The following is a 15,252-nucleotide window of genomic DNA, read 5'->3' as shown; positions in this document are numbered from 1 at the left end:
TAAGAGGAAAAATGTCAGTAAAATCTCACAATGACTGTTTATATTCTGCCTGTTCAGCAGATCACATCAGGAGGTCACTCAGCTGAAGTTTTGTTCTGCTAGAAGTTTCTAACTGTGCAGACGGAGGGAAAACTCACCATTTGTTTGCATAGTATGTGCAGTATTTCTGAAATTAAGATCCCCGCTCTTCCAACAGGAAGCAATGGTTTGCTCAATTCACTGAAAGGACAGGGACCCGTTTTCAAAAAGCATGATAAAGGATCAGATGAAGCAGAAAAGGAGAATTCCTCCAGTACCTAAAGAGCTCTCTCATAGAGAAGCCCCCGTCCTTCAGCACAGGACACAGCATCTCGGCCAGATACAGCCAGATATGGGGAATGTCGATGGCCATGTCGTCTGCCAGCTCCAACGTGTCTGCAAACCTGAAAGATGAAGCAAAAGGATGAACATTTCCTTTGCAGAAGCCTAGCAGCTGTGAGGAGACGTCTGGGCCCGAGGGACCGGAACCACTGACCCTTTATAGAACTGAGCTTTGGGCAGGAGGCCCTGCTGCACCAGCTGGAAGAAGAGCTGGCCCATGTGGTCCCGCGTGATCTGGCTCCGCTCCAGAGTGGACTCCACACCGACCTGCACAAAGACGTGCAGCTGAGAGCCCAGGTCCAGCTCCTCCACGCACAGGATGGCCTCCTGCAGGAGATCCAGGAGAGCTATCAGGACTCAGTCTCAAGCATGTGTCAAAGTCAAGGCCCGGGGGCCGGATCCGGCCCTCCGGGTAACTCTATCCGGCGCTACAGATCATTTTATTTTATTGTTATTAATGGTCCGAAGTTATCTTGTACTCATTGCTAACTTGTATAATTTTGACAGAAAATCTTTTATAGAGAGTAAAATATTGAAAGTAATTTAAGGTTTAAGTTGATTTATTCTGGAATAATATTCCTGCCTTTTTATTATTCATCCATTCAATAATTGTAATTTCCCTAAAGTTACAATTTTAAAGTGTTAAAAATTGTCATTCTGATAGCTTTTTGGACTATTTTGGCATTTACTAAGATTTTTTAGGCCATTTTGGAGTTTAGCCAATATTTCAGCTACATGCTAGCTGTTTGGCTAATTTAGGCTCTTTTTTGGCTTTTAAGCGGTTTGGAATTTAGCTAAGATTTCAGCTTCATGCTAGCTGTTTTGTCAAATTTTGGCTTTCCTTTTAGTTTTTTAGGCAATTTTAAAGTTTAGCTAATTGTTTTATCTACATTCTAGCTGTTTTGGCTAACCTAAGTTTATTTTGTAGGCTAATTTTGCATTTGGCTAATATTTTAGCTGGCTATCAGCTTCAGCATTTTCAACTATTACCTTCAGTGTTTTTTTTTAGCAGGGGTGTAGGAAAAATATTACTTTGCCGATATATCGCGATATTTCGCTTGGTGATGCTTGCATCGATTTAAAATGTTGCCATGGCGATATTTATTTAATTATTTATGAGCTTCTTTCACAGTCATGCTTTTATTTTCCACTTCCAGCTCTGACCACTAGTTGGCAGCAGAGCACACTGAGCCTCTTTGAGCAGCTCTACACCACGACCAAAACAACAACAAGATCCTTCAAATGTTCAGTCAGCCTCGTGGTTTCGGTTGTTAAACCGAAGCCGTACCACGTTGCTGCCAGTGTCATATAAAAAGGTGGATTATGGAGCTTCGTGAGGCTCAGATAAGAGCAGCCAGTGGAGCTGCAGCAGCTCATGCACAGAGCCTCCATCAAAATGCTGTCGGCAAAGCGAGCTAAAGTTCTGGTGAACTTTACAGCTATAGATTCTAGTTCAGAGACCTGATGGATCAGAGTGATGTGTACTACGCTCTGAAAAAAGGGTAATGTCGTTGAGTTTAGCAGTGAAATATACATTTACTTCCTCTTTTGAGAAAACTTGAGCTGTAGTGCTGACTGTCATGTAAATAAAACATCTTAACCTCATTCATCCTGTCATTACACTGAAATGTTTCTGGAAAGAACTGGCTTTTATTTTCTTCTTCACTTTTGAAGCACTCGTTCAGGTTAATGAACCGTTTAAATGCTAGATTTAGCAATCCTGCTATAACACTTTTAGAAACTTATTCGTTAAAGCACATTCATTCTATTTTTTCTTTTACTGAAAAGTATGTTGTTGTGGAAATCAGACAATATTGACTGTTCCCTTAAAAACAAATATTTTGTAATTTATCAAAAGAAAAACAGCATGAATTTCTGGATAAAAGCAACTTTTATATGAAATACAGTTGCTGTGCTTAATGCTGTGATCATTAAACAATTTTTTTAACAATGAAATACATTAAAATTCAGGTAGATTCAATTCAAGTCATATTCTTAAAAAAAGTGAATAATTGCTTTGGTACAGTCTTGGTAATATTGCGATACATATCGTATTGTGAGACATGTATCGGGCTACGCATCGTATCACTAGACTCTTGCCAACACACATCTCCTAGTTTTTAGCTATCAGCTTAATCATCTTCAACTATCAGCACTAGCATCTTTAGCGGCCAAATCCAGCTTACGGCATTCACACTAGCATCATCACAGATAATACTATTTATCTAGTTCATAATTAAGTGAAAAAGTTACAGCTTTAAAGTTTTAAAAATGTAGTTTTAGGATGTTTATCCTGTTCATCCTGCGACCTAAGGTGTGTTTTTGGATTTTGGCCCCCTGTGCGATTGAGTTTGACAGTCCTGGTCTAAAGCATCTTCGAGCTGGAAGGGATTCAAGTCCACCAAGACTTGAGAAAACGGGTTAAAAAGCCAGACTGACTGATGAACATCAGAGATTGTTCTAAGTGGACACTGGAGGCCATGCGATGTTCAGGATGATTTTCTCCACACCGACAGTCTCAGCACCTTATAGTCGTTAATGTGCAGGAACTCCTCGATGATGGACTTGGACTTCCTCTCGATCTCTTCCACCGACAGAGAAGGCTTGTCTACAGCCGGAGCTGCAGGTTCGGGTTTCACTGGAGAAACAGAAGAACTTTAGATTATTTCCAAACCCGAACCAAACATGCCGCTGGCTGGTATGGAAACACAACCACCTGCTGCAGCGTAGTCACCAGCCTCTCGGACTCTGCTGCGCTCCAGCTCGCCTTTGTCCTCTGTGACGCTGGGTCTGCGAGGCTCCGCTCCCTCCCGCTCTCTTTGCGGGCCCTCTGGGCTTTGCGACTCCAGCAGTTCTTTTGAACTGCCTCCTCTGACGAACGGGCCGGGCCGCGTCGACTGCGAGGTTGCGACCACGGGCTTGTCTCGGACGGCGGAGCTGCGGTTGCTGAGGAAAGCAGAGCATGAGCGGGTTGTGATGAAGGTAAAAGCCGAGGGAGACGCCAAACAACCACGGAGAACTGACCCTCCCAGGGTTCGCCTGGAGTCAAAGTCCGGGTTCTGTGGAGGCGGGGTCGAGGCCTGAGGTGACGGCGTTGACTGCAGCGCGGAGTAACGGTTCAGACCAGCTGTCCGAGACAGTTCTGTTATGGGAGAGGACAAAGATAAATAAGACAGCTAGGACGATCTTCATCCATCTAGAACAAGGGTCAGCAACTTTTAACAGTTAAAGAGACGTTTGGACACGTTTTCTACTGATCAGAACCTAGAAGGAGCCACATAGTCTCATTTTAGTTTCTCTCAATTTTTATTTGTGACTTTGTTTTTTTGAATGAATAAATATAAATTATCTCCATTTTTTTGGCACGAACAAGAGCAAAAATATAAAAAGAATGTAGCATCTCTCAAATGTGATTTTTTAATGTTTGACAGGAGCTCAAATAACTTATTTTCAAACTTTTTCCTAACTTTAAATAAATACTATTTTCTTTTCTTTTTTGGTTTTTCCTCTCTGTCCTCATCAGTCTTACTCTGCTGGGTTTTGTTATTTTTTTTTGGATCTTGGTAGTCTTAGTTTTCAGGCTTTGTTTATTTGTTTTCTTTAGGTAGTTTTGGTTAGGCAGACATTATCAGGAGCTGCTGACTCTGACAGTCGACATGTCTGGGTCAGCAGTCTCCATGACTTATTTTATGTTTGGCCAAGGAGCCACCATGGAGAGATAAAAGAGACACAAGTGGATCTGGAGCCAAAGGTTGCAGACCTCTGACCTAGAAGAACATCTTCTGTTTTAGAAGACGTCTGATCCTCAGTAGGGTTGAGCACCAGCTGAGTTTTATTCAGCTCTGGTGCTGAAGTGGTTCTTTGGTTTCGGTTCGTAATCAAGTAATAAAAAAATGCCAACATCTTCCCCAATAAACACATTTTCATTCCCAAGTCATCCCATATAGACGCATGGTTAAGACCTCCACACCACCTCTTGTGGTTGCCCCATCAGCGGTCTTATATGAGCCGCTCACCATCACAGGAAAGGCAGAAGGATTGGCTAGAACTTCAACAGAGTAGAAGTGATTGACGTATCCAAAGACAAATAGACCTTCAATGAAACTAAGCACTGAAATGAGGAACCGTTTGCAGCAGCTTCTTTCAGTTTCAGTAGAACCGCGTAAATCACAACAGTTCCTACTTGGAACCGAATTTCGGTGTGAAACCCTAACTCTTATTCGAACTGCCATTGACGTCTGGTTTCATCATCAGCCGGTAAATCCGGCTTTCTCTGGTTTGTTGTGCATCCCTGCAGAAGCTCCTCTTACTGAGGCGTCGACACAACTGTAACGAGTGTCCAGAGACGCCAATATTCACCTGTGTAGTCAAATATTATTGATGATAAAATAATGTTGAATTTTATGTAAAAAAAATAAAAAATAAATAAAAATCAAACCAACCAAATGCATTCTGTCACTGGAAGTGAGTAAATCATCAAAGTAAATTGTCGGTTTAAAGTGTCGGATCTCATTTTCAAAGTAAAAACATCAAGTGTGAAAAAAAATGAAAACATTAAACAGAAGTTCAGACTTAAGTTCTGACAAAACAAGATTGTTTCAAATTTAAACAACACCAATAACAAAAATGAAATAAATATTTAATTATTAACATCATGAAAATCTTGTGATCAATGGTGTAACTGTCTGCTCGCGAGGTGGAGAAGTCTTCCTGTCATGATCTACGGAACTGCAGTCGGCTAAACTGTGAGGATGGAAAACTATGCAGAACATTTTCAGGATTTGTTCTAAAATGATCCAAAACAGCAGAGATGTTTGCGTTTTTGCTTAACCAGGAAGTTCACCATAAAAACTTCTGAGTGTGACTGTGATGAAAGACATTTCTTTCTTTCTAAATCTTTGTGCTTTTATCTATTTGTCAATTCTGATTCTCCTGTTATAAATGAAGTTAATTTTCATATGTCTAGTCTGGTCTCCCCGCAGAGCTTCTCCGCGGTGAACGTGGAGGCAGAACGCGGCGTTAGCACCGTGAGGCCCTTGTAAACATCCACAGGGCAGAGAGGCTTGATCAGACCACCAGCCCTACCATCTACGGGCGTTTACAAGGGTCCGACCAGCTCTTGGGACAGAGCCCCTCGTCGGAGGTGCTGTCACGGGAGCTGCTGCAGATCAAAAGCGCTATATTTTTATTTTTAAAGGGATAAAGGTTCTTCAACACTTGTTTAGACTTTTTTTATATGAATTATCAGGCATATCAGTTTAAGAAAGTGGGAAAATGTCAAGTTTTACCAGATACTACTCTCAAAACTAGGATGACCCAGCATTCTAGTAGAACTTGAACGTATCACTCACGGATGAATCATTGAAACGTGTGCGTAAGGTGATTCGTGTGTAACTTTTTAAGATTTGTGTGTGTAACTAATTTCAAGCTGTTGTAATTTTAATTTGTGCATGTGTAAATTGCATTTTGTATTTTTTTAAAGGTTGTAATTTTTGTACTTCTGCACAAAATGTTTTATACGAGTCACAAATCAAGAATTACGCATGCATAAATCAGGGTGATACTTATTTCTCTCCATATAATTCTATATAGAACCACCTACACAACAAATCTGCATAGACCTGAGAGCACCTTCTCTGAAACAGAGCAGATCATTACTGACAGAAGAAACCAGATCAGCTCCTCAAAGCTCTTCCTCTACCAGTGACTCACCAGTGATGCTTTTGACACAAAGAGGAAGATTATGTGGAGAACATGGAGATCCGAGGATGAATCTGCTTATGCTGTAGTTTTTCTGCTTTTTTTTTTAAAGTTAATACATTTTCCCTGCAAAATGTCTTTTATTCTAAAGTATGTTTGAATCAATACACACATATTTGGGTTACTATGAGCGGGGAGGAGCAGAAGTTCATTTTGTGTTTCACAGTTCTTGTTATGCTAAATGACAGCACAGCAACATTATTTTCCTAGTGCACATGTCACAATAAAAGAGTTGGAATATGAGAATGTGAAGTTTATCAAAAAACATTTATCAACTGCTTTTCAAAAAAATATATATGAAAAAAAACATGGGAACTTTAGTTGCAACTTTTCACAAAAGCTGCTGCAACATGAGGCGTTTTAGGCCGCAACAATCATAAAAATCTGCCGCTAAATCTTGGAGTCTGACTAATTTAAGACCATCTGTAGAAAGGAAGTGAAGTCTGCCATTTCTAGTTCTACTCCTGCGATTCCATCGCCTCGATCCCCATTGAGTCAAATTTAAATGTTTTTCAGCAAAATGACTTCATGAGGATTTCCACTAACTGGTTTTAACCACTTCAGTAATCCCAGTTTTCAACAGTTTCTACACTTCACCATTTCCCGCTCTGACGAGAGTGAGGTAGCAGCTTAACGATTTCCCGCCAGTTCACAACCTAATGACCATGAAAACCAGGAAGTTTTTTGTGACAGGAAGTCAAAGAAAAAACTTTAATGCTTTCAAGGCCCTCTTAGGACCTTTTTAAAGGATCTGTGGCCGCTCCGTTTTCATTCCTCATTCTTGGATTGTTGCTTTAAGTGCGGCTGAAGTTTTCCCGCCTGTCAGCTCTGGCTGCTCGTCATAACTCTGCTGAGCCCTCTTACCCGAGTCGCTGGCTTTGGCTCCTCCACTGCTGCCCTTCACCCACGTTACTTGAGCTCGAGGGCCGAGCTGGATCTTCTCATCCATCTGAGGCTGGATGAAAAAACACAAAACAAAGACTAGATCTGAGTTCTAGGAGAAAAACTGTAGAAGCAAACAAATGACTCGCTGATTCATGAGTGAAAAGTGCAGAAACAGATTTCCACGCAGGAGTAAACCCATCTGGTCTGATTGTTTCTGTGATGCTTCCAGACTATCAGAGGAACTGAAACCGTCTCGGTTGATGGTTATCTTCTACAGCTGAGGACGAGGAGCAGGTGGGAGCATTCATCACAGGTGAGGTGTGTTCAGACACCTCCTCTCTGTGGGAACCCTTCGTGCGGTTCAGTCCAACCCATCGTGACACAGACTCACAGACAGTGAGGGAGTGTGGACAGTGAGGAGTCGCTCAGCTGCACGGCGCTGCTGGTTCACGCCTCACCTTGGAGATCTTTGGGATCTTGTTTGGGTCGATGGTTCTGCTGTTCTTGGTCATCGGCACCGTGTTCCAGGTATCATCTCTCTGAGCTCGCTGCTCTCTTGGATCTACAATGTAAATGAAACCAGTTTTTAACATCTGTTCTGCGCTTTTCAAAGTAAAAGCTGACCGGAAGTTCAGGAAGGACTTCCTGCCTCTGGGTCGGCGGCTTTTCCGCTGCGTCCCGTGACTAAAGCCCTAAAGAGGATTGGAGGCGGGGCTGACCTGGCCGTCTCTTGCTGTCCTTGGACAGCAGCTGCTGGTGGACCTTTCTCTGCTCTTCCTGCTCTTCAATCTTAGCCTCTTTGTGGATCTGCTCGATGGTTTTTGGGCCCTGGTCAGCTCTGCGGGACACCCAGTTGTGCTACGAGGAACAGAGGATTTTCTGATGTGAACAAGTTCAACAACATGACAATAAATACAGTTTTTATGAAGCTGAAAGCATGTTTTTGAAACAAGTCTTTTCAGAGTTAAAGGTCAGCAGGTTTTTCATCCTCATCGTTTCACAAAAAGACTTTTCTGATGCCGGAAGCTTCAAAACGTTTTCCAGTGTTTCCTACTCAGACGATTGATCAGATCATCAAAGTTGCCGACCACTTCCCAAATGCCACATCTTTAAGGTCTGAGGTGTTAGGATGTTGATGAATCAGGAAAGTTCTGAAAACATCTAATATTTGTGCAGCAGAAAAGTTCTGCTGTTTTCCAAGAGACTTCTCCAACCTTTAGACCTCAAGTTCCAACTTTCAACATTTACCGTATTTTCCGGACTATAAGTTGCGCTTTTTTCATAGATTTTCCAAGGGTGCGACTTATACTCAAGAGCGACTTATATGTGATTTTGTTAGACATAAATAGGCTCATATATTTGTTATTTTCCCCACTTAAACCGGTTGCCTTTTGGCGGTTGTTTCCCAATAACAACCACTAGAGGGCACTGTAGGTTTTGTATCAGTAACTACTGCTGTCAGCTGACAGAAACGCAGAAGAAGAAGTTACGTTCAAAACAAACGTTCCTGATAATCTAATCATTCTCCTCATGGATGTTATGATGTTTTTCTCATTTGCATCAAGACATTATTATTATTGTTTTTATTTTTCTCTTCCTGGGCTAATGCGGGACAACAAGCCATCAAACTGGGTTATAAACAGACAGAAGAGCAGCTAAAACTGTCATTTAGATGCAGCTCCTGCAGGCTAGAAGGTAACGATCGCCGTAAGAAAAAGACAAAAAACTGCTGTCCTGAACCCAGAATGGAGAGATGATTATAGATGCTTTTGTGGAGTTCTTTAAAATAAATAACTTAACCTCTCAACATCATCCGTATCTTCTGTGTATTTTAAACGAGATAAACAGCCAGAGCCTCCATCATGTAGCGATGAGGCTAAAAACTTCAGACAGCTTCTCCAGTGGGAGTGTCTGGTTTATGAACACATTTTTGGACAAGAATTGAGCATTAAATTAGACGCACATCAAAAGATTCAGCGGACTCGAATTTGACGCATGAATCGCATTTCATTTCAAATGCAACGTTACGTCGGGCTTGTTGAATTTGTTCATAAATGTTGGACTATTCTCTTAAAAGTGCGACTTATACTCCGGAGCGACTTATATATGTTTTTTTCTTCTTCATTATGCATTTTTTGGCTACTGCGACTTATACTCCGGTGCGACTTATAGTCCGGAAAATACGGTAGTTTTATCTTATAACCTCATTTCTAATCCGCCTGACAAAAGTGATCTCCGACAGAAGATCAGCAGATCCAGCAGAAAGTCAGAAACTGGAGTTTTCATGGAAGATCCAGTGGGCTGAACATACGGAGGAGCCTCAGGGTGTGTGCAAGTTAAGGTTTCAAACACTCACCAATCTCAAGTCTATAACATCCTGTAACATAAACCGGATCCTCGAAGACGTCTTCCTCTCCTTAACGATCTTCTCCATCTGATTGAAATACTGATCCATGCGAGGCTGCAAACAAACGGAGGAGATGAAGAGTGAGCTCCTTCATTCATAACCAGCTTCAGTCTGAGGCAGCAGCTCCTGTTGAAGCTCTGAGCCCCAAAAAGGACAGAAAAATATTCATTTAAAGCAGAGCTGCCACAAACAATTATTTTAATAATTGACTAATCACTGATTATTTTTTCAGATCAGTCGACTAATCGGGTCATTCGCAAACTGGATGTAAAGCACACATCTTGACCATCATTAGCTTTAAACTAACTACAAATAAAGATAAAAAAGATAATAGTTTATTTAACTTTTAATCAGCTTCTGTCCATTAGTTTCAGGTATTAAAACAAGATTAAATAAAATGAGCTCAAACTATTTTCACTAAAGATAAAGTTTTGATCTCACTGACTCAAATAGAACTAGAAAAGTTGCACCACCTGCAATAATGCTGGTGTGAATGATTTTTACTGAAAGTATTTACATTAATTGCTGAAGGGATTTGCTGAAAATGCAAAAACTATTTGCAAAATGTTAAGTTTGCTGAAAGACTGGAAAATTGCACTAAAGAACTATAAAAAGCGCTGAAGTTGATCTATGTTTATGAAAAATTTGTGGTAAAATTGCTTAAAAATCTCCAATACATGCCAATTTAGCATAATATTGAATGTGTTGCTTAGCCCTTAACACATGAAGCAGTGATGCTTAAACACAAAATCTATAGTGTAACTCTTTAACTGTTAACACGATCTACGTAATAAGATTCTAAAGGAGAAAAGCTGTATTTTTTTCTTCCAGAATCTGCTGGAATTATGTTGCTCGTGTTACCGGTTGAAAAGTTACAGTAAATCAAAGAACAGAAACACTGGGACTCCAGGATTAAAGGGTTAAAAATGAGCTGAGCTCTAAATTAGCCCAAAAACCTCAGTACATGCCAAATTAGCACATCATGGCGTCCTGATTTAAAGATATTTATTGCTTTTTTTTAGGGTAAAACTACTTTTTCTGATAGTTTTTACTGAACGTTTTAGTCAATTTAAATAGAAATTTGACAAATAAATTGATATTTGATCAAATTGGGAATAAAATCCATAAAATAAAATCCATCGTGTGTGCAGGAAACTTAATGAGTAAAAGTACAGGCGTGTCTTTAACGGACTCAGAGAGAGAAGAACTTTGTTCTGTTTTGTACAAATAGAGTGAACTCGTGTTTTTAGCACATTAGACAGTTCTGATCTGACCTGATCAGTCAATTCTCAGTCTAATGGTCATTCTCTTCAAAACATTGTTCTGGAACAGAAAACAACTCGCATTACCATAACCTCTGGGAATCATGGGAAATCATGTCTTAGTAGCCAATGAGCTCTAAGCTCCGCCCCCACGCATAAATAGGATCCGCTCAGCAGCAAAAACTTAAAAACCGAATTGAAACTGAGAACTTAAAGCAAAGAGGTAGAAACAAAAAAAGAATTTAAAGTCCTCCAATGGCGATTTTTTTATTTTAAAAAATGTTTTAATTTTGATTATTAAGTTTTTAACCAAAATCCCAGAACCTAAATGTCTTAAAAAGGCATTATGTTGACCTGAAGCCTCTGTTTCCTAAACCTCCTCTGAGGGGGCGTGGCTTTTGGTTTCCTGACCTTATCAGGACGCTCCCTCTCTTGCTGGACCCTCAGTTTGACCTTCCTCCAGGTCTCACCTTGGCCTTTTCAAAGTCCAGGTCCTTGCCGATGGTGGTCAGCAGCCTGCAGAGGCATTCCAGGGACTCCTCGTCGTGGTTCTTCAGCAGCTTGACCACACAGTCGTGCATGATGGCCTCCGTCAGCATCTTGAGCTTGAAAAGCTCGCCGATGAACTTGATGTTGCCGATGGACCGCCGGCGGGCTTTGTCCTTGGCCTCTTCCAGCTCCTCTTGAAGCCGCTCACGCTCCGTCGTCTGAAGGACAAAAACATTTGGGCTTTTCAAGACACTGCGTGAAACCAAGTCAATGGAGTCGGGGCGGTACACACCGATGCAGCAGAGTCCAGCTCTTTCTGCTTCCTCTCGAACACCACGTCGTCCACCTTGTCCTTCTCAAACTCCTTCTGGCAGCGATTTAGCAGCAGCTTGCGGAAGTTCACTGTGGAGTTGGGCTTGTCTGTCATCTGCACTTTCAGCTGGAAGAGAACGTGAACAGAGAGAGAGCAGATGGTGAGCGATGGGCGAGAGACCAGCTCTGAGGTTGCAGCGCCGGCGCTCACCGTAGCGAGGCAGCGGCACATGTTTCCATACGCCACGGAAAAGCTGGGCTCGTCGATGGCCTTCTCAAAGACCAGGTCGATGACGCCTTTCAGCCGCTCCTCCGTGTCGATGGTCAGATCCGTCACCTGCTTCATCAGCTGGTTGAACTTCTGTGGCGTCAGCTTGTTCAGGATGCTCCGAACTTTCCGGAAGAGCTCCTGCCAGCAAAAAAGAGAAGCAGAGAGGTGAGGAGGAGGGCAGGAATCTTTACCATTTGATTTCAAAACAATCATTAAAACATCCTGACACGAATATTTGAAAATGCATCCACTAAATCAGGGTGTCAAACTCAATCACACAAGGGGCCAAAATCCAAAACACACCTTAGGTCACGGGCCGAACAGGATAAACATTTAGTGAACACTCTAAAAAAGACATTCTTAAAACATTAAAACTGTAAATTTTAACATAATTATGAACTAGATATATAGCATTACCTACAATAATGCTAGTGTGAATGCTGGAAGATGAATTTGGATGCTGAAGATGCTGATGATGGCTAAGTTGATAGCTGAAACACTCAAGCTGATATCAAGCTAAAATATTAGCTAAGTGCCAAAATAGCCTAAGAAACTAAAATAAAAAGCCTAAATTAGCTAGCACGTAGCTGAAATATTAGCTAATTTCCAAAATGGACTAAAAAGTCTTAGCAAATGCCAAATTAGCCCAAAAAGCTATAGCAAAACTGTGATATTTTTAAAACTTTAAAACAGTAACTTAACATAATTATGAATAATAATAAGGCAGGAATATTATTCCAGAATAAATCAACTTAAACCTTAAATAGCTTAATATTTTTCTCTCCATAAAAATATATATATTTTAAATTATACAAGTTAGAAATGAGCACAAGATAACATCAAAACATTGATAACAATAAAATAAAATGATCTGGAGGGCCGGATAGAATTACCCCGAGGGCCGGATCCGGCCCTCGGGCCTCGACTTTGACACATGTGGACTAAAGTAAAGAGAAGGTCAATATATTTGTTTAATTGGATTTAGAAACATCAAAAATGTGAAAGGATAATGCTCCACAAAAGCTTTGTTATGAGAAATGAATGAACTTTGTTCCTTTCACGAAGTCCATCCATTTCATTTTCCCTTTGCGGAGCATTATCCTTTCACAGATGATGAAGCTAGCAGGTGAGGTTTGTTTCAAAGAAAAGAATTATCCATCAATAACTCTGATGAATAAATGGGGATCAACAAACTTTTTTTTATTAACTATCAAATAATAAAATGATGTTTAAACCTATGATCCATGTGTCTGTTGTTCCGGTCACCGACTGGCATTTAGGTTGGTGCAAAAACAGAGAACATTCAGGCTTTGTGACCAGAACTTCTTTTTTAGGACTTTCACTTTTCAATGGACAACCAATCAGAATAGAGTATTCACCCGGACCGTGGTTTAACCACGGAATGAGTAATGGACGAGTTTTCCAGAAAAAAACATTATTTATTATTATTTATTTAAATATTACTGATGTGCAATAATGACTTTTTACAACCGATACCAGATGTTTATTTTTATTCTTGATTTTATAAAATTCATAAAACGATTCAGAATCGTTTATGGATCATAATTGATGACTAATAATCGACCCACCCGACACAGGAAAATACCCCCCATAGACAGCTGCTGTTTGAGTGCTCCCCACTCGCCTGTGTTTTCTGAGCATCCAGGTCCTCGGGGGGGCTCTCCCGCTTCATTCCGGGTTTCCAGGCGTTTTCCGCCTTTTTCAGCTGAACGTCGTCATTGACCGTCACGTTCATGATGATCTTCCTGGGTGGGGGCCGCCGTGTCCCCATGCTCATGAGCTGTGAGAGAATGAGAGGCGTTGAAAACAAACCCGGGTCAGGACGTTCTGATGGGTCCCGCTTTGGACTCACCGCCGCTCCTCTTCCTCCACTCATCGGCCTCCCAAAGTCAGCGAACGCCGGCGTGAAGTCAGGTCCTCTGGAAATCATCCTGGAATCCACGGCCCGGGACGGCATCTTGTTCTGGTTCATCTGTGCGGCACACACACGCACATCAGCACAATGACCAGCAGGGGGGGCAGTGATGGAGAGAAAGGAACAAGAGGCTCATGTCTGTTTCTGAACGTCTGACCCAGCAGCCTCTAAAGTCTAGCTGCAGCAAAAAAAAAAAAACATCCTGAGGTTCTGGTTTCTGATGGTCCTCTAGACCCGCAGAACCAGCGGCAGAACCAGCAATGAGGAAGAAGATCCAGCTGTTCTCCTCTTCTCCCACAGACTCTCTCCTCCACAGGAAACAAACTTCTCACCGACCGCCGCTTCACCGCCGGCCCCCTCCTTCTGAGGAGGTGGGGGAGGGGCGCGCCCTCCCAACGCTGCCAAAGGGTGACTTAACAACAATGAGATTTTAATCAAAACAACGTTTCAGAAAGCCTCTGGCTCCACCCAAACCGCTGGTTCTGACGGACAAACCAGATCACTTTGATCCGGGAATTCAACAGGATCCAGGATCACAAGATGTTCTGGTTCTGAACGGCAGCAGACTGATCACTTTATGAGTAATGACGGAGAACCATGCATGCATCATAAATACCTAATCATCTGTTAATACTAGTTATTTTAAAACCTCACAAACAATAGTACAAGCTCTGAAGTTTCACAAAATCTTTTACATTTCTTTGTATTCTGTAATTTGTTTTTGTAAATCATGCAAATGACAAACTAAACCAGTAAACCTAAACATTATTGTTAAAAGAACAAAGTTTAACAAAAACAAAATGTTTATTGCAGTCAGACTCAGTTATTTCCTGAAGTTCTTCTTTGGACCCCTCCCCCTCATGAAAAGTGGGTGGAGCCTGCTGGCCCTCGCATACGGAACCCCAGAATGCTCTACCTTGTTTTATTTTCACCCCGTTTTCATGCAATAGCACAATAGCATCTACAATTACCTTATCACGAGAAGACTTGTGATAACAGATGTTCTCATCACCAGAAAACGGGGGAAAAAAAAAAAAAAAGAAAAGCCGGCCGTTCGTAGCCTCTGTACTAGGGCTGGGATAATAAAATCGATAAATCGAGTTGAATCGATTTCAGCTTAATAAACCAATAATCAATTCATAAAAAATATGAATCGATTTAGCACACAAAGCTAAAGTCCGCTATCTTGATGCTAGCGTTTAATGGAAATTTCCATAGGACGGCTAATGCTAATGCTTGACCTAAACATACATTGTAACTAAATGAACATCTTTATAAACCCACAGACATGAATTTTACAAACTCTTAAGGAAATAGTTTTTAAAGTAACCACTTGTGGTCTAAAACATTGTTTTTCCCCTCATACTTTCTTCTTCTGGAATAAGGTGTAATGCTATAGTGTGATCACCACCTAGTGGTCAAACTGAAACGTCCTCCAGGAGAAGCAGAACAATGTTTCCAATGTTAATGATCTGAACATTTTAGTTAGAACTTCTCCTTTAGAGAATCCATGTAACACTGTATGATATTAACAATCTCATTATTTCACTGATACATTTACAGTATGTGA

At 41.2% G+C, this 15,252-nt stretch overlaps 1 protein-coding gene across 9 annotated transcripts in view; it reads right to left on the bottom strand.

Annotated features, from left to right (window-relative positions):
• eif4g3a (eukaryotic translation initiation factor 4 gamma, 3a) overlaps nucleotides 1–15,252 on the bottom strand; it is a 66,948-nt gene that overhangs the window by 7,458 nt on the left and 44,238 nt on the right. For 7 of the 9 annotated variants that reach the window (XM_024270639.2, XM_024270640.2, XM_024270641.2 and 4 more), the window contains 14 exons: nucleotides 13,392–13,739; nucleotides 11,687–11,884; nucleotides 11,456–11,602; nucleotides 11,145–11,381; nucleotides 9,362–9,466; nucleotides 7,725–7,863; nucleotides 7,464–7,567; nucleotides 6,985–7,075; nucleotides 3,385–3,502; nucleotides 3,077–3,306; nucleotides 2,886–2,998; nucleotides 515–687; nucleotides 297–422; nucleotides 138–219 (listed from right to left, as the gene is read on the bottom strand). In XM_024270639.2, coding sequence (XP_024126407.1) covers nucleotides 138–219; nucleotides 297–422; nucleotides 515–687; nucleotides 2,886–2,998; nucleotides 3,077–3,306; nucleotides 3,385–3,502; nucleotides 6,985–7,075; nucleotides 7,464–7,567; nucleotides 7,725–7,863; nucleotides 9,362–9,466; nucleotides 11,145–11,381; nucleotides 11,456–11,602; nucleotides 11,687–11,884; nucleotides 13,392–13,739 — 2,211 coding nt within the window. The remainder of the gene's footprint in view (nucleotides 1–137; nucleotides 220–296; nucleotides 423–514; nucleotides 688–2,885; nucleotides 2,999–3,076; nucleotides 3,307–3,384; nucleotides 3,503–6,984; nucleotides 7,076–7,463; nucleotides 7,568–7,724; nucleotides 7,864–9,361; nucleotides 9,467–11,144; nucleotides 11,382–11,455; nucleotides 11,603–11,686; nucleotides 11,885–13,391; nucleotides 13,740–15,252) is intronic. The other 2 variants (XM_024270646.2, XM_024270648.2) reach the window with 1 other exon arrangement.

This window comes from Oryzias melastigma, linkage group LG5 (assembly GCF_002922805.2).
Source record: "Oryzias melastigma strain HK-1 linkage group LG5, ASM292280v2, whole genome shotgun sequence".
NCBI lineage: Eukaryota > Metazoa > Chordata > Actinopteri > Beloniformes > Adrianichthyidae > Oryzias > Oryzias melastigma.
Note: the sequence above shows the minus strand (reverse complement) of the source record. Positions and strands in the feature narration are given on the sequence as shown.